Source organism: Diuraphis noxia, unplaced genomic scaffold (genome assembly GCF_037042655.1).
Source record: "Diuraphis noxia isolate RWA-SAM2 unplaced genomic scaffold, SU_Dnox_SAM2 contig0003, whole genome shotgun sequence".
In the NCBI taxonomy this organism is placed as follows: domain Eukaryota; kingdom Metazoa; phylum Arthropoda; class Insecta; order Hemiptera; family Aphididae; genus Diuraphis; species Diuraphis noxia.
Genome location: NW_028301713.1, coordinates 31173655 through 31197310, shown reverse-complemented (window position 1 = coordinate 31197310; position 23656 = coordinate 31173655). Strand labels below are relative to the sequence as shown.

At 27.8% G+C, this 23656-nt stretch overlaps 3 protein-coding genes and 1 pseudogene across 4 annotated transcripts; 3 read left to right on the top strand and 1 right to left on the bottom strand.

Moving 5' to 3' along the window:
* The first annotated feature begins 7024 nt into the window (after positions 1-7024).
* LOC149057225 (KRAB domain-containing protein 2-like) lies at positions 7025-9089 on the top strand (annotated as a pseudogene). The gene is made up of 3 exons (XR_016191009.1): positions 7025-7331; positions 7496-8587; positions 8654-9089. The product of XR_016191009.1 is annotated as a KRAB domain-containing protein 2-like (transcript).
* An 832-nt stretch (positions 9090-9921) lies between these two features.
* On the top strand, positions 9922-11446 carry LOC107170661 (tRNA (carboxymethyluridine(34)-5-O)-methyltransferase alkbh8-like). The gene is made up of 3 exons (XM_015520827.2): positions 9922-10180; positions 10626-10781; positions 10848-11446. The coding sequence occupies exons 1-3, from the start codon at positions 10127-10129 to the stop codon at positions 11430-11432; spliced, it is 795 nt and encodes a 264-aa protein (XP_015376313.1). The 5' UTR covers positions 9922-10126; the 3' UTR covers positions 11433-11446.
* A 283-nt stretch (positions 11447-11729) lies between these two features.
* Positions 11730-16517, bottom strand: Mcm7 (minichromosome maintenance 7). The gene is made up of 12 exons (XM_015520826.2): positions 16212-16517; positions 16043-16146; positions 15836-15976; positions 15628-15758; positions 15375-15555; positions 15167-15304; positions 14904-15086; positions 14051-14264; positions 13039-13334; positions 12788-12969; positions 12339-12701; positions 11730-12281 (listed from the first exon to the last, which is right to left on the bottom strand). The coding sequence occupies exons 1-12, from the start codon at positions 16249-16251 to the stop codon at positions 12080-12082; spliced, it is 2175 nt and encodes a 724-aa protein (XP_015376312.1). The 5' UTR covers positions 16252-16517; the 3' UTR covers positions 11730-12079.
* A 3495-nt stretch (positions 16518-20012) lies between these two features.
* LOC107167108 (glucose dehydrogenase [FAD, quinone]-like) lies at positions 20013-23055 on the top strand. Its single transcript, XM_089222884.1, has 2 exons — positions 20013-20216; positions 20883-23055. The coding sequence occupies exons 1-2, from the start codon at positions 20178-20180 to the stop codon at positions 22665-22667; spliced, it is 1824 nt and encodes a 607-aa protein (XP_089079010.1). The 5' UTR covers positions 20013-20177; the 3' UTR covers positions 22668-23055.
* Positions 23056-23656: the final 601 nt, after the last annotated feature.

Sequence of the window (23656 nt, the reverse complement as noted above, 5' to 3'; positions counted from 1 at the left end):
GAAATAAGCACTTAAGATTATATAAAAATATTTGATTTAATATAAACTACTTAATGCGTTTTATTATTAAAATTTTTAAAAATTCCATAAAAGCCTTTTTAACTGCAGATTTAATCGATTGTATGGGCAAAAAATTAATCTGAATTGCACATGAAAAACTCATCAAATTCTAAAAAATTAGAAATCTAACACAGCTTTACATATAAGTTAATGGAGCATGGGCATCACATAGCAATGGGAGGGTGTTCCCCACTTTTTTTGCCAATGTTTGTATAATATGGTATATAATTACAAATATTTAAAATTAAATATATTAAAATATCATTGTTGTATCGATTAAATAATGCAGTATTATAGGTATATATTTACTGATTATAAACATTTTATTGTTTTTGCAAAATATCTGTATTTGAATTTTTTTATGATTGTGCTTCAATATGACAACAATTTTGTAATTATATTTTCTGTATTATTTTCTCTTAGTTGATGTTTATGATTAATACAGCTAATTAACAAACCACCCCTGTTTATTAAGTGTCACAATTAAAAATATGTATTACTATCAATTTAACTGAAAGCAGTTAAAACTTAGTTAAAACTTAGTTAATAATTGTCAGTTTATCACATACGACTTATACATATAAAGGGAAATATATACGAATATTTGTACCTACTTTATAGTTTATACTTTAAATTTTAATGGAACAAATATTATTAATTAATAATTATACATAATAGTATAATAATACATACATTTTCGACGATCAGCGAATATTGATAATTTTTATTTTTCAATGTTTTTAAAATGAATATGGTGCCTGCAATGTATATATGCTGCATGGCGCCATCGATTGCGAATTAATACCGTCTGCTTTCTATATAGGTAGTGTTGGCGGCGGTGCGGGGATGAGAGAAAATACGCAGTTGATAAAAATGTCTTTGAAATTGAAGTCATACTCATATCTATGCGGTCAGTGAGTGTATATTGTATATTATAATCATAGTGTAGGGAGGTTCAAACCCGTAAATAATTTTTTTCAAAATCTAAATAGATTATAATCTATATCATGTAAGAGAATTTATACTTCTGTAATTTTATCCCAAGTATCGTACATAAGTAACATAACATACCTAATAACTCAAAATTATAATATATTATTTTATTATAAAAAAACAAAATACAAAAATTTGTTGTTAAATTTAACTTATGTATTGTCTTTGTCTATAACATCTTACAAACGTACAACATACCAAATTGTGCGTTCACAATAATACATTCTATTCTGTAATTTCTAAAATTAAACTGAATTGACCTCTTGTAAAATTGAAAGGTAAGATTATTATCTAGACCCTAGATAATAATGATGCCCTACTTTTCTAGATTTTAGGATATCTCAAATTCTTTTAATAATATTTTTATTGAGAAGCAAGGTATGACATTTTTTGAACGATGCACATTTTGACTTTATTTGTATGTAGTAATTTTCAAATGATCGCAACGTTTAAAAATAAAATGTACATCAATAAAATCTTCAGAGATGCTCTAGATAATAATTTAAGTTTGAAATTATATCATGAGACAATTCACTCCAATTTTATTATTGTTAGAGTAAAATTGTGCGTGTTAAACGTTGGCATAAGATGGATACAACACATCGGGATGTGGCGTCCTCTTAAATATTTTTTCTAACAATAATATAAATAATAAATAAAATCCCATTATAAATTATAATGATTCTATCACCTACCAATATATTTTTTTTACATTGCCAGCACATGTCCAATAAAAACAATAATAATTTTGACATTCCACCTACTCAATTTTTTCTAAATGGCAATATAATAAGTCATAATAAATCTTCATTAACACACTTTTTTGTAGTATATAAACTAATACTATTACTATTTTTTTGTGGCAAATATTATTACAAAACATCACCATATGGCATATGTTTAAGCCAATTGTAAAAGTGAAACGTAGGTACTGAATAGAAACCATAGTCTCTACCAAAGTGCCGGGATTATAGGTACTTATATGAGTATTATTGTTTTAAAATTTGCCTAGGTGCTTACCAATAGCAAGTATAAAAAAAGTCAAAGGTTGGTGGTTTTAATTTCAGCCCCAATAGTAAAATGTTTGACAGCCTGATTTAATCTGCCAGCAAAACATAATTTATCAATGGCGTATTGCGATGGTAAAAGTTCTTTGACAATAAAACTATTGAAAAAACAAAAATTGTATAATATATAAATTAATAAATATTCACTATATACCTACTTATTAGCTTACACGTTAGTATAATAAAAATAACTTACGTATGTCTTATACGATTATTATTCGAATATATATTGTTTCATCTTTACAAAAAAATTATTTTCAAATAATATACAGTTATATTTAAAAATAAATATATATAGGTATCATCAACCGTCTACTAAATTACGAATTTTTAGTGATTATTTAATTAAAATTAAAAAGCAACACTTTATTAGAAGATATAGTTGGAAATTGGAATAACCATGATGGTGTACTCTTGATAATATTAAATAGAGCTCTAAAGTAAAAACAATTGCTGAAACCAGTTAATTTATAATCACATAATATACTTAATAATACAAATATTTATACCCAGGCAAAATTTACAATTTCCTAGCGCCTAGAACTGACTATTTGATTTCTGATAAGACCTAAACTTGTCGTGTTTTGGTTCAAAAAATTCGTCCAGTTTTTCAAATTCAATGAAGTTCTGGTTTGATCTGTACACAAAATACATGGTTTGCTATATAATTAAGCGACTTGTAATCCAACGTGTAATTATAATTACCTAATTAATATTAAACTTATTAAGGCAACATAGTAAAATGTGCCAATAATTAGCTAACAGAAGTGATGCCAATGTTGATTTTAAAATAATTGAATAATATTTTCACTCTTGTTTAAACATTAAATGTTAATATTTTTATCGCCCAGAAACTTCTGTGTGAGTGAGAACCGCTATTTCTCTCTTCGATATGTTGGCCAAAAATCGTATGCTTAGTTAATAGGTATAGGAATGTCATATGTTTAATATCAATGAATGAATCACCTCTACCTCATCCTGTATAATGACCAAAGTTAAAAACGATATTTTCATAAAAAAAATATCTACTAGCATTATCAATGTTTTTATATATGATAATAATATGGCTGTGGCACATTTAAATTTATACCATGTATTTATGTGATATATTTTTTAGACCGCACCTAACCAAAACGTCAAAAACAGTGTCATTCATTCTATAAATGAAATATTTGTTAATTTAAATGATGTTTAAATTATTTTGAGAAAATATTTAGACAAATGACATACCTATGTCATTATCTCAAAAATATTATTCTTTAATTTTTTTTAATGGGTGATTTTTTCTAAGGGCCGTTCTTACAATGTCCAGTTAAAGTTAACGGACACTTAACCGGACATTGTAAGAACTGGCCAAAGATACTTAAAACATAGCAAAAAAATGATTCTGTGTGAATACATTTTATCTATGATGTTGAGCATGGGCCAGAGAAGAAACGAATAGAGCGCTGACATCCCTCTTAATGCATCTATTTATTATATATTTATTTTATAATATGTAATTATTATGATAACCCCCCTCCCCAAGGTAACGGTTCAATATATGACCTACGTCATAAACGTAAAATACAAATAATTTTAACCAATCTTTTTTTATTCCACTTCTCAGTATAACTAAAATTAAGAACTAAATTAACCCAGAACCAAACTATTTCCATTATTTCACATAATGATAGCTGACTATTACAACGGCCGTTAAGATCCATAATATAGGTAAAACCTCATAATCTTTTCAAATTGATTGTTAAGTCTGGCAACCCCGTTTTGTACATCATAATGTTACGACTTTTTTCATAATTCCATCAGAATTTCTCACATATTCCACAAGTAGGTCATTACATACAACACCGTCTTTCACCTTTATACATGTCATCGGATTATCGGCCTGTAATAACCGTCTTTTAAATATTGAACACATGTAACTTAATTTCTAAAAATGTGACTGTATATGTAGATGATCAATAGTAGATGTCATGTTGAGTCAAAACATAAAAATTCACATGCATAAAATAAAACTCACATGAAAATTCACAAAACGAACACACTCGAATGAAATCGGAACTATACTGACTGAGGACAGTGAATACAAGTATTAATGATTGTAAGAATTGGAGAACAAGAATAAAATGCCCATAAAGACAATAACCGGGATAAAGAAACCTGTTGATCCACATAATCTTATTGGTAGGTCGAGTAACATTTGTAGGTCGCATATTGGATCATTACCCTCCTCAATATTAAATTCCTGTTTACTCACTGAGCAATGGCATAACTTTATTTATCCTTATGTTTACCTATTCATTTTTAAGTGTTGTTGTGGCCATAGACGAACCTTAAATTTGTGGGCCTTTTTCAGATTTTGTAGAAGTCTATCATTATAATGATTGCATGAGAATGGATGATTTGGATTTCATTCTTTGTCCAAAATGTTTGTTGATATGTTTATTTTATACCTCATACAAGTAATAACTAATAATATTACTAATATTAGGATGTGTAAATCTAAACAAATGTTAATCATCTAACAGTACTTACATGATAATAATTTTCTATAGATTACTTGATGATTTGTTATGTATCTACCAATGTTCCAATATAAATATCTTAAATTAAAAATTACATTTTTTGTATGTATACCTATTATTATGTGTTTTAGATTACATTTTAGATCATGATTTTTTTTATTTATTTGCCAACATAAAAATCTTGAATTAAAAATTATATTTTTATTATGTATACCTATTATTATGTATCTAAAACTGTTTTGGGAATTTTAGAAAATATATTAATATATTAATATTATTTGATTAGGTTTATTACTGCAATAAAGACTGTATGAATAAAGATTACAAGGATGGACATTGTCTGGAATATCCAATTATGCACTTCATCAAATTAACACCAGGAATAGTAAAAATGAATCAACTTGCAATGAAGTGGTTTTTAAAAGCCTATGTAAAAATGGGCTTAAAAAAATATTGTTCGATCGTTGATAACTTTTCTGAATCTAAAATTAATCCTTTGACAAGGAATTTTTATAAGATTGGTCAATATAAGTTTGATAACTTTTTAACGGCTTATTCTTTGGATAGTAATGAAAACAAAATGTCAATAACCTCTTGTTTTTTTTTTTAACTTTCTTGTTGTTGATATGTTGCATTATTTGATATTAAGTGGCTTGAAAATTCCAGAATGTTATATATAGGTACTGTGGGTGCTTTTTGGTGCGAATTCTAACTATTTTAGATTTTAGTTACAGAAAGTTAAACTTAGATGCTTTATATTTTTCGAAGAAGAGATATTTTCCTTACTCTTAGTACTCTTACAATTACAATGACACTATCTTTGTATCCAACCATTTCATTGTTTAACCATATTCTTGTGATGCAAATATTTGTCCGAGTGGAAATATGTTTGATAGAATAAGAGTTATGAAAGCAATTCAACTAATTCTCAAAGGAACTCATCGGGTGATTTTATAGAATTTTTTATTCTTATTATTTTATGTTTCATGTCACACACTAAGTACTCCTTACCGTGACAATCGTAAATTTAATAGGTATTTTTAACAGAAAAATTAATTTATAACGAAAAGGTACCCTAAGGCTTGTGCAATAATAATATTGAATAAGAGCTGTAGTAGTGTCAGAATTGCGGCATATTTATGACCACCTTTCAGGGGACATAATAAATTCTTGCACCAAAACATGACATTAAATTTATAGTGAAATACTAAAATGTTTATGATGTAGAGTAGTGCCTTGTTGACAGTGATAAAATATCTAAAAACGTGCATGCACTAGTGTTTCAAATATTATAATGCATATCATTCTGCATTTAGAAATACTGGCATTAGTCTTTATTGGTTTGATGATAATTTATACAATATATGTCAATATCTTATCAATATTTTTAGCATGTCATATTAATTTCATGCTTATAAAATATTAAATAGATTATAGAATCAACAGGTTAGTGCAATATTAATATTATAATAATATTATTTTTGTGTAAACCTCAGCTAATGTATATGTCTACAAAAATAAAACATCACGTTACATGTCACCTGATGCTTAAAATAAGTCTGAATTATCTATGTCGAAACGTTTTATTTTGTGACGTTTTTAATTTTTTATTTAGCTTAACAATATTTATATACATCTAATGTATTTTCTTTATTTGTTGCCATCTAGTTGTGCTGTACTTATCGAATAATATTTACAGCACTCATTTAATAAATAAGGCAAAGATTTTGCATCAATCGTTTTAAATTTAAGTGCTTCTGTGAACCTTGCATAAAGAATTGGCCACCGTTATTGTTATATTCTATGCCAAATCGACTATCTAGTTTCTATAATGTATGTCTGTATGTCTGATTATCATATGTTTATAGAAATATTCTGAACTTAGCTTAAAAACACTCATTTTGGAAAAATCGAACATGGGAACCAAACTGCGTTTTTTCCTCGCAACCAACTATCTGAAGACATATTTGAAAGCCTGGAACCAAACCTGCCAGTCCTCAACATAATATTCTTCTAGTAAACCAGATTATACTAGCTAATTTAATCATAACACTCAACCTTGTCTATTTTTTAGTTTGTTTCATTACTATTACAGTAAACCGGCAATATGTGTAATTCCGTCATTACATGTAATGCCTAGGTATTTTATAAAATTTAATAAAATGACTGAAATTACCAGGCGAATTGTATAATACACATATTTCCTAGTTATTATATATAATGCCCAATCATAATCAGGTAATAATAATACTTTCTCGGTTAGATTAGAAATACCCACAGATATTGACGAAGATAACCGATAGTTAACGAATTAATCGTTCTCATTATATTAGCCTGTAATACGTTTCATTTGTCGGTTATTCAATATTCGGTATTTGATCTTGTGTTCAAAATTTCAAATTATTTTCAGTACGGGTTAACAACGTATACCCGTAAAGTGTTCAGTGTATAACTACAGTTAATTATTAAATTAATATCATTATTTAATAATATTATATCATAATACAAATTACGATATTTCATAATTGAACAGTTTTATGCAGAATTAAATGTACTAAAGGCAAATATAAGTAAAAATAACACTTTATTATCTGATAAACGATATACGACGAGTTGGTAAAGGAAGTTTTGATGCTGAGATGTTTGAAAACGAAAAAAAATCCTCTTGATTTTTGGTTGCAAAAAGGTAAGTAAATACCCAAGTGTTAATTAATTTTATACTATAATTATTGGAGTGATATGTTTAAAATATTACGACATTTTTCGGGATTTCGTTAATATTTTGATAATAATCAATAATTAACTATTATTATTGTTCTTAAATAAAATACAACATTAATTCTAATTTAGATATGATGTATTGATGGTACAAGACAATAAGAAACTAATTTTTCCTGTCAATGAAAATGAAAATATCCTGTATTATATTCGTGAAAGCGAGTTGTATAATGTATTAAAAAATAGTCACTCTTCGATTGGCCACGGTGGACGAGATCGTATGATTAAAGAACTTTCCAATAAGTATAAAAATATAGCTCGAAGTGTAATAGAATTATTTTTGAGCTTATGTGAACCTTGCCAACAAAAGCAAAAGGGATTAAAAAAGGTATAGTTGTTAAGCCAATGGTTTTTAACGAATTTAATTCACGATGCCAAGTGGATCTTATTGATTTCCAATCGCACCCTGATGGTAAATATCGATTTATAATGGTCTATCAGGACCACCTGACAAAATTTGTCATATTGAAACCTTTAGAATTCAAACGAGCTGAATTAGTTGCTTATAATATCATTGATATTTGTACACTAATTGGATCAGATAATGGTAGAGAATTTGCTGATCAAATTGTTTCAAGCCTCAAAGATCTTTGGCCTGAACTTAAAATAGTACATGGCAAGCCCAGACATAGCCAGAGCCAGGTTAGTGTGGAACGTGCCAACCAAGACATAGACAATATGCTAACTACATGGATGCAAGAACAAAATACTTCATAATGGAGTCAAGGTTTCATTCAGTTTATGAAGAATAGTGCTTATCATTCAGGTATCAAAACTACTCCCTATGAAGCATTATTTGGGTGTAAAATTAAAATCGGATTAAATACGTCAAATTTACCTGAAGAAGTCGTAGAAAATATTAAAACAAAAGGAGATTTAACAGCAATTACAGAAAGTGAAACAACTACAAATGCTAAAACTACAAATATTATTGAATTAGAGGATTTAAATACAACAATTACAAAAATTAAAACAAATAACGAAAATGCTCTTAACTTACGAAAAAATGCAACGAAAAATTTAGAAATTCAGGCTGATAAAATGAAAAAACTATCAGACAAAAAACTTCTTGCAGTTGAGATTGGTTCAACAGTTCGGATTCCAGTACCGGATGTCGATAAAGGCCGTTTAGATGCTCGAAACATACTAGCAGTTGTAACCGAGGTACATATTATTAAAAATATTTTAAACTAAATTTTTATTATTATTAACTGTGAATTTTTTTAAAAGATTACAGATGATGGTTTCTATCGACTGGGTACCAAGAATGGAACTTTAAGACAATCATATGCTAGGTCACAGTTCACTGTTTGTCAAAAAAATCTATTGCATTCAGATGAGGTACCAGCTGAAGAAATTGCATTGCGATCTGTTGCTAGTCAACAGCCAACAGGCAGCGGCCAGGGGTTTACAAAATGTATATGTAAAACAAGGTGCCAAAGTGAAAAATGTTTGTGTGTTAAAAATAGTGTGACCAGACGTCCCCCATTAGGGGGGATTGTCCCGTTTTTCAGAGTTGCGTCCCGCATATCTAGATGTCCCACTTTGGTCCCGCCTTTATGAAAATTGAAGTGGTGCATCATGAATTCATGATTCCACACTCTACACTCTAAAGGACGTTGTATCAGACTTGCAATCATGAATTGATAATAATAAAAAAATTGTATCTAAGGATAAGTATTAAAACTGTAATTGTGATTGTAAATTAAAATTTGTTTAAGTAAAAACTTTAACATTTTAAAATATGTAGTATCTAATGTTTGTCTGATTTGTTTATCAATAAAAAATAATTTTAAATCAAATGAAATGTAATGTATTTATGCTATTATTATGTATTTACATTTTTTACGTACCTCTTTTTTTAAAGTGCCCCCCATTAGGATAAAATAATTATGGTCACACTAGTTAATAACGAAGTATTGTGTAACTCTCGTTGTCATTCTAGCTAAACATGTTGTAACAAAATAGTACACAATATTATCATAATTTAAAATGTGATAATGTTAATATAGTATAGGTACTGTTATGAAATTAATCTCAACTATTTTAATACTTTGCCAAAAGTTATTTAGGTACTCTATAAAATGTCTAGGAATGTAGGAAATATATATATTGCCCAGGTATTTTATCCTAAAATCATTTTTTTTAATAATTTGCCTAAAATCAACCGGTATTTTATGTAATGACGGAATTACACATATTGCCGGTAACATATATAATATAATAGTTGAAATGTAATAGTGCGTCCAATGACCACAGTAGGTGAGTAGTGAGTACTGAACTCAGAACTACTGAAAACTGAACTACTAACTACTGACTACTGAGTGTCCGAGTGATTTACCGCGGACTGTTCTTTTCTTACAAAAAAAAAGTACATTATAAATAATAATAATGATGGGTATTTTGAATATAATTTTTTCACTAAACTTGCAACACTGTTTTTGTTATCATAGGTGGAACGGAACGGAATCATAATATTTCACATGAACTAATCAGTTATCAGCTGCATTTGAGCAACAGTTTCTTTTAAAATGTTCATTATTTTAATTCAAAAATCATTTCTATTTCCAGGTTTATTTTGAATTTGATTAATCTAGTGTTCATAAATTCTTCAAACGTCATCTACATTATATCACAACAGAGTCATAACTTTCTTCACCTTAGTGATTTATAGTACTACGCTTGTTGATTACTAATGAAATTATGTCTTTGAACGAAAATAATGCTTCAGAACTTGAATTACAACATGTTCATAACGTGTGTACATAATATAATTAACACATTTATTATATATTTAATATTAGTGATTTTGTAGAGTAAAGTTATTTTTTAAAGATATCTCAGTTTAAACATGAATTAGAATTTACAATACTAATGTTGGGTTGGATGAAAGAAGTATTAATTTAACGGATAAGATATAATTTAAAGGACCAATAATGGACCATTTAATTATGTTTAAGGGACATAGAAATAATGATTCTACATAAATGTGTTTTGTCTATGATGAGCGTGGGCCAAAGAGAGAAAGCAAATAGTGTGCCGACATCCTCTCAAGTGTTATTTATAGTATTAATAGAGATTTATTGCTGCAATTACTAAATTATTAAAATGGTTAAAAAAGAGATTTACCTATGATGTTATTTATACTTTTAACAATAGCTATAATACTTGTGATTTAATACTTGATTTTTTTTTTTTATAGGTTTATGAAAATATAGCATCACATTTTAGTGAAACACGACAGAAACCTTGGCCAAATGTTGTTAAGTTTTTAAGCAAATCTAAACCGGGTGCAATTGTTTTAGATGTTGGTTGTGGAAATGCTAAATATTTTACTAATACTTCTGATATTTTTCAGGTATATACCTAGTATATATAATATTTTTAAATTATTCTATTATTTACCTTATATGTAATCAATTAGTTAGGTTGTGACCGAAGTACTCAATTAGCTCAAATATGTAAAAATCATAACTATCAAGTATTCAACTGCGATTGCCTTCAATTACCAATACGTTCGAATTGCATAGATTTGTGTATTAGTATAGCAGTTCTTCATCATTTGGCCACAAATGATCGACGTTTAAAAGCTTTAAAGGAAATAAACAGAGTACTAGTTGTCGGAGGCCAAGCACTTGTATATGTGTGGGCTAAAGAACAGTGCAGAAATCAAAACCTTTCTACTTATTTAAAACAGGGCAAAGTTAATAAACCTAAGGCGGAGTCAACACCTGAACTAAATAAAGAATTTCATGTAGAATCAATTGATGTTAATCTACCAATACATAAAAACCGTTCCAGTTTTGTACATAATGACTTGCTAGTTCCGTGGAAGTTGAATCAAAAGAAAGAACAACAAAATGAATCTAAAACACATCTAAGATATTATCATGTATTTGAAGAATTTGAATTGAAATTATTATGTGAACAAATGTATAACTGTAAAGTGATTGATTATTATTATGATCAGGGTAACTGGTGTGTAATATTTGAAAAGATTACAATTTAAGTACTTGTTTATTATATTGTTAATATTTCTTATGTCATTGATCTACCATACTTATTGAAATTTTCAAAACTCTGTTAAATTATAATGCCTACATTTTTAAATAGTAAGAGTACAAGGTTAATAATAATAAAATAAATACTGTGAATAACATTAAAACTACACTTATTGAAGAGTGCTTATAAATTCCTACATAAGGTATACAGTAGGTACATATAACTTGTATATGTATGTTTGTATATACATGCGTGTATTACAAGGAACACTGATCAATTAGAATCAACTAATTTTAAATAATAGTAATCTGATAAAGTACTTTATTATTTAAATAATTTAATTAAAGTATGCAAAAATTCTTAATAAAAATTAGTCTACAGTTAAGTCCTGTTTGTTAACGGTAAAAAACAATTTATATTGAAACCTAATTTTGCATTCTATTTATCAGTTACATAATTTTTTCTAAGATGCAAAATAAGAATTAAGTTATACATAAACAAAAAAAAGTTGTACTTAGTTACTAAAACACAAACTTTGAATACAAATCATAACATAACTTTCATATTGATTGATTTAAAAAAGTTAGTTTAATCTTTTAATTGTATTACAGTTATATAAAATGAGACAAAAAAAATTAAATATAAGAAAAATACTTAAATAAAAGTAATTGTAGTCTTAGCTTGATTCACCTGCCACACATTCAGCATTTCATATTCTTCAATGCAATTATCGACTTGTAATGTGTTGAATCCTTTGCTTGTACAATATTCTCTAATGTCAGACATTTTGACAACAGTTCGTCCTCCAGCTAATTCTCTTATTACGTTGAATATAAGGTCCACAACACTTGGAGTTCTAAAAAAAATTTTTAATTTATCAAAATATTAGGGTTAAATTATTTGTGCATTATACCTTGCAGATTTTTCATCAGCATGAGTTAAAGACATTTTAGACATTTCTAAAAGTCTCATAGCTTCAACTACATCTTCGCGTTCCACCAAATCTGATAATCTAAGCTTAGCTAAAGCTGTAGATAATCTAAGTATAGCCAAAAGATTTCTTGCTGAAGTAAATGTTGTATCTTTTTTGTTACGTGAGTCTCTACGCAATTCGACATATGAATTGACAAGAAATTCTGTAAGCTCTACAGGAACAGTAGGAGTCTTCTTCTTACACAAATCAATATAACGACGCATTAAGCTCATATCTAATGCTTGTACTTTAGTTTCAGGTTGGCAACTATGCGTATGAACATATGTTATATGATGAGCCAATCTACATAAAGGACAGTTTATTAATGTTATTTAATAATTTTAAATTATTATTATTTATTTTAATTCCAAGGGTACAAGTATTATTACTTAAGATCATTTTCACGATTGGGTTTGTCTTGAATTAACCACAATAAATCAAAACGTGAAAGCAAAGCTGCTGGAAGTTGGATATTGGCTTCAATTGAACGTTTAGGATCATATCTTCCATAAGCAGGATTGGCTGCAGCCAATATACTAACACGAGCATTCAAGCGTGTCATTATTCCAGCCTATATACAATTAAATTAATGATTTTAATAAGCAAATTGATTTTTTAAAATAATATTTAAAAAATATACTTTGGCAATTGAGATGGTTTGTTGTTCCATTACTTCATGAATAGCAGTTCGATCAGACTCGGCCATTTTATCAAATTCATCAATGCAACATACACCTTGATCAGCTAATACAAGAGCGCCACCTTCTAAGACCATTTCGTTGGTTAAAGGATCCTTCATCACAGCAGCAGTAAGACCTACACCCGAAGAACCTCGACCAGTAGTATACTGACTACGACGAGCAAGACGTTCAATATAGGAGAGCAACTGAGATTTTGCTACACCAGGGTCTCCCATTAAACAAATATTGATGCTTCCTAATAAGAATCAAAATTAATTAGCAACAAATATTATAATACCTATGCAGATATGTTTTTTTAAATCTATAGTTAAGTCTTATTATAGGTACCCACTTTATGATTATTTTTATTTATTAGATTAAAAATATTTTACATATGATAGATTTTTATATTTTAACCAAATACAAGTTTGCTAACAAAAGTGTTTAAAGGAAGAACACAACACTGACCAAAGTAATTTTATATCTGAAAGTTATTTTGGATTGATATAAGTAAATAATAGCTATTTCTTAATGTAGTATTGTATGGCTGTTATAACATGCTGTTTATCTTTAGAACTCGAGTACAATATGACATATAAGAGCAGATATATAATATTTTTTTGTAGGTAGCATACTATATGAGAATCTAGGTTTCCACAAACTCTGCAAATAATAATATTTTTTTTAAAACCAAACTAGAATATTATTTAAACTTTTGAAGATTTTACAATAATATATTTTAAAATATGAAAACAATAGTAAGATAATTTGTATACAACATACTAAAAATTAATATAATTCTGCCATCATACTTAAAACTTAATTATGCTCAAAACTCAACTATTAAAAGTTTTTTTTAATTTCTGTTTGAAGTTTTTTAAACTCAAGGACATGTAAGCAATATAAGTAAAAATAACCAATTTAATGATGTATGACAATTGACAAAATATTATGAACACAATTAATTGTTACCTCTAATTTTCATTCCATCAGGTGTTCTGTCTACACCGCCAACTAAAAGTAATAACAAGGCTTTTTTGATATCTTCATGGCCATATATTTCTGGTGCCAAACTTGCAGCTAATTTCGTATAAAAATCATCACCAGCCAATTCCAAAACTTCTTCTTCAGATAGTTCGCCTTCTCCAAGTTTTTCTTCATTTAGTTTATTTAAACATTCAATATTCTAAAATCCATAAATAACAATTAAATAAATTAATAGTTAATAGCAGTTACATAAATAACAACATTTAATATTGATATTAAATTTTATTGTTAACACAAATATATTTATATTTATAATATTAGGTGTTTAAAATTTTAAAAATATAATGGCACAATCGAAGTAGTAAAAGATAAAGTACCTTTATAATTATAAACATTTAATTTTATTATATTTTTGACAGTTTTCTTTTTACTAATGATTGTTCAATATAACAAGAATTATTCTGGATTAACTCTAATAGTAATGATAGAAAAAAAAAATGAATAACAGGAAGCTAATAAAATGTATAACTTTATATAGATAAACAAAGCTAAGCAATTTTATACTAGTTAACTATTAAGTAAACATTTTAAACAAATCAATGTGTAAGTTGATTTTAGCTGAAAAATAGTTTATAATAAATAATAACATAAACTAAGAAATTATGTTAAATGATATTAATTTGTAAATTGCCTTTTTGGATTTTTTGGATTTTTAATATCACAGCAATTTATTACAAAATATTGCTTTTAAGAGATTAAAATGATATTACACTTTACAAGATTCAGATTATATATTATATAATTTAAATTGTTATGATTTAAAATTTAGACTACTCACGTGGGCTTCAAGATAAGTATCAGATAATAAACCTTGCTGAATTTGTCGGAATCCAGAACGAACCAAAGGTAAAAATATACCAGTTACTGATATGTGGTCCCCTGGTACAGCTTGCCGTGTAGCTTCACCTCTACATAACACTGTTATTGAACGTGGAATATTACCTACTGGAACTTGATCACTCTAAATAAATCCATAAAATATATTTAACTTATAAACTTAATTTATAATATTACATCAACTTTTAATAAACATTATTTTACCAGTTCTTGAATTTTGAGCTCTTGAAATTTAATGAATTTAGATCCTCTAGTTTGCAAGTACAAGCGACTTCCTGGTTTGTTTGTTGAACATTCTGAACTTGGACAGAATTCTAAAGGTTTGAAAGTTAGTGAATTTACCTATTAAACATGATTGAATGAATTTTTTTTTGTAGACAAATTATAATAAAATAAAATAGTAAATACATACTGGTTGATATGTTTCCCCACCACACAGATCACAAGAATAAGTAGCAACTACGACCATAGGTTTTACTTCTGTACTCCTCATAACAATTCCACGTACAGATATTAATCTACCAATGCTATTAGCTTTCACATCACGTATAGGTAATTCTTTCCTAGTGCTTAGATCTTTAAAGTATATTTCACTAAAGCATAACATAACAAGAATATAATAGTAATACTTTTAAATTTTAATATTAATGACATCATTTTCTTACAATCTTCGCATTAAATCTGGAGGATATCTATTTGTAGGAGCGATATTCTCATCAGCTTGTCTCATTCTTTGTCTTTGCTGGGCCAATATTCTGTGTTCAATATAGACATCCAAAGCATCATTGTTTTCAGGCTTGAATAAGAAGAAATAGATGAGTTACAAATTCTTTAGGAAATAATTCTTAGTTGAGTGGTCACTAATATACTTACTTCATGATCTTTATAATTTGGCAATAGATCTTGCACAATATCAGCAACCATGGTAGTGTATCGACGACAATTTGCAGACACAGCATCGGCCAACTCGTTGTCGAAATGGTCTAAATCGTCGAGTTCAATAAACAGAGACACCTGTAGGAGAAACAAGAGGATTCAGAATATTATGCATAAAGTTGCGACGCTACTCAGTTTAGTTACCTGTTCGCGATGTGCAAGTTTGGCTAACTGTACGGCATACTTGGCATACTTTTGGTTATCGGTATCCAATGTCTGGTAGTTTTGCAGGAATTCAGTAAGTTTCGCTGGAAATAATACAGGGAATATTAAGTACTCTGCACGCAGTAAAATCGAGAAGATATTTTTTTACCCTTGTCGGCTTCGTAGTCCCTGAAGCCAGCTTTAGCCATGATAGCGTATATCGGTAGTAACTTGTAAAATTTCTAACACTAATATTGACGGTTCGATTTGCGATAGATTGAAGACTATTAATTATTATAACGTTGTTTGTGGCGACTTGTGAATGAAGCGAAACAAAATCGGCGGCAAACGAGCTAATACTCGATGACTATCGTTTCAGAAGTTCGGAACTCGGATAATCAAAGCCAGATAACGGATAAAACAAGCACGGCGATTGGCTATGGTAGATTGGACACTGAAAGTGGAATACCAGCATATCTAAATTGCTTTGTGGGTAAGCAACAATTTGGCGGGAAACTGGCCGCGTCTGACACGGACACCGCAGCGACAGTGTTAATTAATATCCGATGTGACATTTGAATGATGTGATAACCCTACTATCTCAGTCGCTGTCAAATTATATTGGCAACACTGTTTTATTTAAAATTCGCGCGGAATAACAGACGTCATAAAATTTATATAATATTATTAATGCATCCGCTTAGTCGCTTAGTGAAATCGCTCATTTCATGAAGTATTTATATATCAACTTGGGGAAAATAACGTTTTCCTACACTACTTAGGAGTTTAGGACCCGTTTTACAATTATAGTTTTAACCTCGTTTATACTTGAACCACTGATTTTAACGGCCGAATTCCGTGGTTTAACCGGAGTTCAACTATTGTAATACGGGCACTTATATGGAAAAATCATAATTGTAGAGGCCCTCAATATACTAACGGCCCTTTAAATATATAATATATTTTTATACGTTATGTGGATGCTATAACGGTCTATACAATACCTAATAGATTCTGAGCGGAGCGTTGAATTTATTCGTATTGTTTTTATAATGATGTGTGTTTTTTAAATTTTTTTTGTGTCTGTCATCACCTTTTAGGACAGTAAAAATGCTTAGATTTTTTTCAACATTATCTTTTCTAATAGGAAAGTAGTGAATCTAGTTGGTAGTTTTCCCAGTAGTTTTCATAAGTGCCGTGAAAAACAAAAGAAAAATTATTTTTATTTTTTGTTGTAACTCTAAAACAAATGACCATAGATACATGCAATTTTGACTGAATGTTTATATTAGCATTTTTTATACACAAAAACATTTTCAAAATATTTGTACTTGTTTTGAACTGTTTACGGCAATTTAAAATTTCATGTTTTTTAATTTTTTTTCTATAAATATCAATAAAATTGTATTTGTTGTCCCAAAGTGCGTGAAAAGGTAATGAAAGGCTCCTCATATATTGTTACTATAGCGGTTGAAAAATATTAAAAATGCATAGGCACAATTTTTTTTATAATCATTTAAAGTTTGAACTTTGACAAAATGTATCAATATCTTGAAAATTATCAATCATTGTAATTAAAAAATTATGAAATGTTCAGTTTTTATAATTAAGGATTAAAAATTAAAAATTTAGATTCTCATAAATTGTTCTTATTATGGCCAACAAATCTAAAAAATATATAAACACAGTTATTTCTTAAGACATTTTATATTCAAATTGTGAATTTTTATTTCTTTATTTTAAATAAAATAAATTTTTTTAATTACATCTAGATTAGTATTCTTGCTATACGATAAGAGGTATTACCTCAGTGTATAGAGCAAAGCTAGCAAATTCATATGTTAACCATACACTTTGTTCACATTTATCAACTACTAGCAATAAATAAATTTATTATTATTAAACAAAAATTTGGATGAAATTACATATTAAATCCGATAATATCGATTTTGGTTATTTTGTTGTAATTTAAAAATAAATATTATTCGTGGATATAAGAAACTTTTAAGAATATATTGACATATTATTGTATTTTATACACACAATGACATTTTCAAATGTATTTTTTTGGAGAAAAATGAATTTAACCTACTGTAGAAAATACTAATGCCAGATGCCTAATACTAAAATTAATTACTTTGATCACAACTAATATTATAAAATATGTCTATTGCCTACCTATAGTAATATTATAGATATACCGTCTCAAAATCTCGTTTTTCGTACACAATAATATTATATCATTGAATTCAACTTTAATACCATTCATTACAGTGACCTACTATTATTGTAACCTACTGTAAGCCTGGTCTGGCCGAACACAAGCCAGTCCCGCATTTTAAAATACCAATACCTAATCAGAAATCTAGGTTTTTATGTTTAATAATATTTTATATTACATACTTATTACTTATTAGATAATATTTTAATTTATTATTTCACCATTATAATATTAATAAATATATACCTATTTTATACCAGCAGCGGGCCACCAGGAAATTTCCCGGTATCCCCGTCGTCCAGTCCGCCACTGGTTATAAACGATTATTTTTGGTATTGGGTAATCGTGCGAGTCGTACTAGATGCCGCTGGTAATCGTGTATAAAATAAATACAAAAGTTGTTTGATATAATATGTAACTTGTAAACATATTGTATAAATTAGTTTTTCAGTCGATCGTTTACTTTCAAGAGAAAATATTTAATAATTGAAAATTATTATACAATTTTTTTATAGATACAGTGTATATGACCCCGTTGACAATACTCTGTCAGTCTTTCTTCAACCAGTTGTTCGTTAAACTAGTAACATGTTATTTTATATAATATGCAAAAATGTTATTTTATAACTTTATGAGAAGTTACTGGAATATTATGCTACGAAGCTGAAGAAAAAACCGTCAAGTCAAGAGGAACAATTTCAAATAATTATGGAGAAAACTAAAAGTAAGAATTCAATTAATTAAAAAAAATATTAATGATTAAAAGATGCTGTATAAATTATGTATTTATGTGTACCTATAATTGTTATACATAATTATAAAATTAACATTATAATGACCCGAGTGCTATAAAAGTGTGGGCTTAATCTTTTAAGAAGTTAAAGTTAAGTTGAAAATTAATTATTTAAGCATTTTAAACTTAATTAGTTAGTTATTTGTATTTTAAATTATTCATTTAAAATACTAAAGCTATTTTTAGTTAATCATCATTATCTTGCAATTGAGTTAATTTTCTTTTCGTATCATCCAGACCCAACAAAAAATGATGATTTGTTGACTCTTCGATTTTGGTAATTTATTTTTTAAATAATTTATTATAATAATCTTTGTTATTGTTGCTTGAAAAAATTAATCTCTCTTTTTTACTAAGTGTCAAGTGAAGTTAATTTTAATCTTTAATTTATCGAGTAAAATTTTTTCTGTGAAACTTTTACTTATTTATTTTTATTTTATTTTTTTATACACATTAATATTTTCAAAACATTAAAATTATTTTTTGGTTTTATCTATTTATGGTTTCTAATTTTTCTACTGTAGATAGTAAAATAAATAATAACTAATTGTAAATTGTATTTATATATACTATATGTATGATAATAGGCCGATGACAGATCATCTCCGTTTAGAACCGTTTTTCATGATCATTGAATTCAAATTTATCACATTTTTTTTTACTGTATCCTATTCAGCGACGAAATACACTTGACTTTTACTGTACAGCAGAGCAGTTACCTACTTATCTCTTCTTTGTTTACAGTTAAAAAAAAATTAAATTAAAAATCATGAATAGTTAAAAACCAAAATTTATTTTGTATCGTAAATAAACAAATAGAAACATGAAATCTTATTTGACAATTATTAAACACAAACCCACATGTGAAATAATTATTAGTAAAGAATGACTAATGAATAATGATTTAAAAGTAGAAACTTACATGGCATTAATATATATATTATAGGATAATATGAAATAGTTCAAACTATGTTATAACTTCAATCCTTTCAGGATATTTTGTATATAATATTATATGGATGACGATATATTATTTTCAAATTAAAATTAAGCTCTTTGAAAAGTATATAACTTTTTTAAATCCACACAATTTCAATTTCATGTTTTTTTAAATTTTTATTATGAGTATTAAGACGACTGCAATCGCTGTGTTATATATGGTACGTGTTTATTAGTTTAATTTAAAAAAAAAATTATTTAAAATAAGTTAATTGTTATTTTACAAATAGCCAATTACTTTTTACTTCACGAGAAAGCGATTTGCGTGAAAATATTTCTACAATAACAATAGATTATACAAACCAGTGTTTGGAATACATCAGCTATACTAATAAAATTGACATTTAAAAAAAAAAAGTAGTGGGTAAGTGGATGTCACTCTGCTGTACAGTATAGGTTACAAGTGTAGTATTACTGTAATGGATGGTATTAAATTTGAATTCAATGATATAATATCATTGTATATGAAAAACGATTCTGAGCGGAGACGGTTTTTTAGTCTAGGATATGTTATACTTATGTTAATAATTATATTGTTATTATTTAAAAAAAAAAAAAAAAAAAAAATAGATACTTATGAAATACATTTATTACAAACTAATCAAATGTATAACAAATTCTTTAAAACATCTCCTCATAATGAATATTTAGTTATTTTTCGAAAATGCCCATTATGTAGAGGTTTTCTCAATAATGGACAACTCTCTATAGTCTATAGTTGATATTCTTTAATTCCCCATGGGTGTCCATTATATTGAGGTTTCACACATTCACTGTATACTTATTCAATTTAATTTGTGTTTAATAACAATGGTTAATTTATCTAGGTACTAAATGGATATTATGCACTTAACTATCCATTCAACTACGCGCCTAAGTTATGCCAAGATCCTACAAAAATAACATTCGATTTTATAGTGGTCGGAGGTGGAAGTGCTGGCGCAACTGTAGCAGCACGTTTAAGTGAAATACGCGAATGGAATATCTTACTACTAGAAGCTGGAGGTGATCCACCAGAATCAACTGAAAATCCTTTTTTATGGACCCACCATCTAAGGACAAAATTTGATTGGGCATTTTTTTCGGAAAAAAACCCTTTTCTATTTAAAGGAATGGAAGAAGAGAGGTGTATTATATCTAGAGGTCTTGCTCTAGGCGGATCTTCTTCAATTAATGCAATGATATACTTGCGTGGTACTGTAGAAGATTTTGGACAGTGGAAAAATAAATATAGTTGTCATGGGTGGGACTATGAAGATGTTCTACCGTATTTTAAAAAGTCCGAAAATTTTGTTGATATTTGTAGATATGATTCGGAAATTCATTCACGAGGAGGACCACTGACTGTTACACCATTAGAAACATTCGATCCAGCTTATAATGTTATCGCTAAATCAGAGGAATCGATGAATGTATTTAAGGTGAATGATTTAAACAGAAAAGAACCAGTTATCGGATATGGTAATTTTGATTCAACTACTCGTTGTGGCCTTCGATGTAGTACATTAAAAGCATTTTTAATACCAGCTAGTGATCGTCCAAATCTGTATGTAGCAAAAAATACAATTGTTACTAAGATCTTAATTAAAAATGATGTGGCAGTGGGAGTGAAATTTAAATGTTCATTAGATGATATTAAATCAGTTTTTTGTACAAAAGAAGTGATAATATGTGCTGGTTCTATAAAAAGTCCTCAGCTTCTTATGCTTTCTGGAATAGGGCCAAAAGAACATTTAAATTATCACGGTATTCCTACCATTAAAGACCTACCAGTTGGTTATAATTTACAGGATCATATGTCACTTCCAGTATTAGTATTTACAGATCGAAAATGTAGACCAATTGAAGACATAATAAAGGAGAGTAATGACTTTTTGAAAAAAGATTTAAACTTATATTCACAAAATATATCATCACTTGGCCTTAGTAAGCTTATGACTTTTTATAAATCTAACGACGATTTAGAGTATCCTGATATACAAATATTAAAATTCAGAATTCCGTTTAACTCAACAAACACTTTTCCAAATAAATTAAACGTATTTACAAACATGTTTGGATATGCTAAAGAAGTAACAGATTTATATGATGAATTAAACTTGTTAAGTGACCTAATAGTTATGACTCCAATTATATTACAACCATTAAGCACTGGTAGAGTTATGTTGAACTCAAATGATCCATTTGATAATCCAAAAATATTTTTGAACTATTTAACTTGTGATAAAGAAATAGAAACTCTATTAAAAGGTATTGATTTTGTTGTAAAATTATCCAAAACAAAAAGTATGATTGATGCTGGGCTAATATTAGAAGAGTTGAAATTACCGAATTGTATTGATTATGTTTGGAACACCCGAGATTATTGGATTTGTTTTATTCAGAACTTAGCAGTTCCTTTTTATCATGTTGTTGGTACTTGTAAAATGGGTCCAGAAAACGATCACCATTCTGTTGTTGACCTTAAATTAAGAGTAAAAGGCATAATGGGATTGCGGTTGATTGATAGTTCAATTATGCCCAAAATTGTTTCTGTAAACACTAACGCAGCTTCAATAATGATTGGTGAAAAAGGAAGTGATATAATAAAAGAATGCTATGGAAAGTTTTGATGAATTAGAGATGAATTTAATGAATAAGAATAATTGTTTATTTCAATTTGTACAGTGAAACCAATAACGGAATCGCATGGGACCAAACATTTTTCCGTTATAAAGAGTTTTCTGTCATAGACATTTTATATATTATTTGCATCGGGACCATTGACATTTTCCATTATAAGGAGAATTATTGCGTTTAATATAGATGGTCCGTTATAGAGAGCTTTTACTGTATGGTATTCTTATGGTTTTTGAATTCCTTAAATTATTTTATAGCATAAAAAAATAAAAAAATTATAATAAATTATTATAGCTATAATCAGTGCAAATATTTAAAATATGAGTTTTGTAGGTAGGTACTTCAAATAAATAATAAATAAAAAATTATTTTTATCATGAATTAATTGTTTTTACTTTCGTTATTGAAGTTCAAAATATCCACCATCCATATCACCTTTACTACAAATGTTCCTCTATGTTATGAATTTTAGATTCTGAGCGGAGCGAGGAATGTATTGATTTTACCATGATGTGTTTTTTTTGTGTCTGTCATCACGTTTTGGGGCAGTAAAAATACTTAGATTTTCGACTTCAGTACATTGTTAGATCAGAAAGTGAATCTAGTTGGTACTTTGGAGGGTAAAAAGTAAAAAAATTTCAATATTTTTCTAAATAATCGGGATAAAAAAATTAAAAAAAAAAAAAAAAACCGGGAATTTTTACGCACAATCAGTTTTGTATTACAAATATGTATTTGATAATTATTTAAAAGGGTATCTTAATACTTTCAAAATAACAATGCAATATATTTAGTACAAAAACCACTTTGTGACGTACTAAATAGAAAATTAGAATTGTAAATAATCATATGAAACTCTTATTTGACAACTTTTAAACACAATATGTTGACATGTTACAAGTTTGTATCAAATACTATTAATGCGTAATATTAATGAGGAAGTATATTGAATAATAAATAGAAACATTAAATTATACCTACA

What these genes read in the sequence shown, in the direction of transcription:
- LOC107170661 (XM_015520827.2), top strand. Translation starts at nt 10,127, where the DNA reads ATGTCTTTGAACGAAAATAATGCTTCAGAACTTGAATTACAACATGTT. An exon ending in AATTACAACATGTTCATAAC is followed by an intron (nt 10,181 to 10,625) that starts GTGTGTACATAA and finishes TTTTTTTTATAG; the next exon opens with GTTTATGAAAATATAGCATC. An exon ending in ATACTTCTGATATTTTTCAG is followed by an intron (nt 10,782 to 10,847) that starts GTATATACCTAG and finishes GTAATCAATTAG; the next exon opens with TTAGGTTGTGACCGAAGTAC.
- Mcm7 (XM_015520826.2), bottom strand. Translation starts at nt 16,251, where the DNA reads ATGGCTAAAGCTGGCTTCAGGGACTACGAAGCCGACAAGG. An exon ending in ATACTTATCTTGAAGCCCAC is followed by an intron (nt 14,265 to 14,903) that starts GTGAGTAGTCTA and finishes TATGGATTTTAG; the next exon opens with AATATTGAATGTTTAAATAA. An exon ending in AATCGTGAAAATGATCTTAA is followed by an intron (nt 12,702 to 12,787) that starts GTAATAATACTT and finishes TCCTTTATGTAG; the next exon opens with ATTGGCTCATCATATAACAT.
- LOC107167108 (XM_089222884.1), top strand. Translation starts at nt 20,178, where the DNA reads ATGAGTATTAAGACGACTGCAATCGCTGTGTTATATATG. An exon ending in CAATCGCTGTGTTATATATG is followed by an intron (nt 20,217 to 20,882) that starts GTACGTGTTTAT and finishes TAATTTATCTAG; the next exon opens with GTACTAAATGGATATTATGC.